Here is a 961-nt window from a genome sequence, read left to right as displayed (position 1 = left end):
CTTTATATCAGGCGGCTGGCCCTTATCTCGGTCGAGACTGTCCGCCGTCCGGCGTGATCAAGCACCGGCATTGTCCTGCATCGGAGAACCGCCCAGTTCTCTTTTCCACGGACACAATGCAGCTCCATGCACCGATGCTCCTATGATCGTCCCTTGTATCACCAAAACTGCCCATGTCTGACGATTGTCGTGGTCGCGTGCCACCGCCAAAAGGCCAATGCGCGTGGTTATCGCACCATTCTCTGCTCGTACTCCGACAGCTCACAGCGCGTAGATGCCGTCTCTTTGCTTCCTCCTGCACTCCGCACCGCCCGTAGATCCTCGCCATATTCCCGTACATGGCAAATGCGGTTATCTGCTGTTTTCACCGTAGCCGCCATCTCTCTCTTGCCCGACCCCGCCAGATTGTGAAGCTCTGGGCTGGTACGGCCCAGGTAAACGACACACATGTACTTTGATCCAACCTGTACCCCCCCTTAAGCCAGTAGTTATGAGAGAGCATGTTCGTTCGCTGCACCAATTATCCAAGTTCTCCGCGTTGAAAAAACGTACTTCGTAGCATCGAACCCGCCCCATCCATACAGGCGCATGCAAAGAAGAGTGCGCCTCAAGAGCGAGGGGCAAAGGCCACCGACGGCGGGACGCGGAAGCTGGCGCAAAACATGCGCTTCGCCGGGGCCACGTCGCGCACCTCGTGAATTGAGACCTGGCCGTCGACCTCGGCGTCGCCCGGCACCAGCCGGACGCCAATCTCCCTCTCGATACGGTCACAAATGTCGTCTAGCGGCGTGGCATCGTCGGCCTTGACGGCGAAGCAGTGCGCGTGAACCAACGGTAGCCGCGTGTCCGTGTGCGGCGCAAACAGCGCCTCCTCGTCGTGGTAGATGCCCCGAAAGTTGTGCAGAAACTCGAGCGCCGACGCCGGCAGATTCATGACAAAGTGCGCGACGGTCGGCGGCAG

The 961-nt window shown here is 59.3% G+C and overlaps 1 protein-coding gene across 1 annotated transcript in view; it reads right to left on the bottom strand.

Annotated features, from left to right (window-relative positions):
* Window positions 1-607: 607 nt before the first annotated feature.
* Window positions 608-961, bottom strand: part of CCM_06943 (tRNA (guanine) methyltransferase Trm5) — a gene marked incomplete at both ends in the record, with an annotated part of 1,682 nt that continues 1,328 nt past the window's right edge. Inside the window, one exon of the mRNA XM_006672081.1 lies at window positions 608-802. Within this exon, the coding sequence (XP_006672144.1) occupies window positions 608-802 (195 nt within the window). The remainder of the gene's footprint in view (window positions 803-961) is intronic.

The sequence above is a fragment of the Cordyceps militaris genome (genome assembly GCF_000225605.1).
Source record: "Cordyceps militaris CM01 unplaced genomic scaffold CCM_S00005, whole genome shotgun sequence".
Taxonomy (NCBI): domain Eukaryota; kingdom Fungi; phylum Ascomycota; class Sordariomycetes; order Hypocreales; family Cordycipitaceae; genus Cordyceps; species Cordyceps militaris.
The sequence above is the reverse complement of the archived record's forward strand: the minus strand, read 5'-3'. Positions and strand labels throughout refer to the sequence as shown.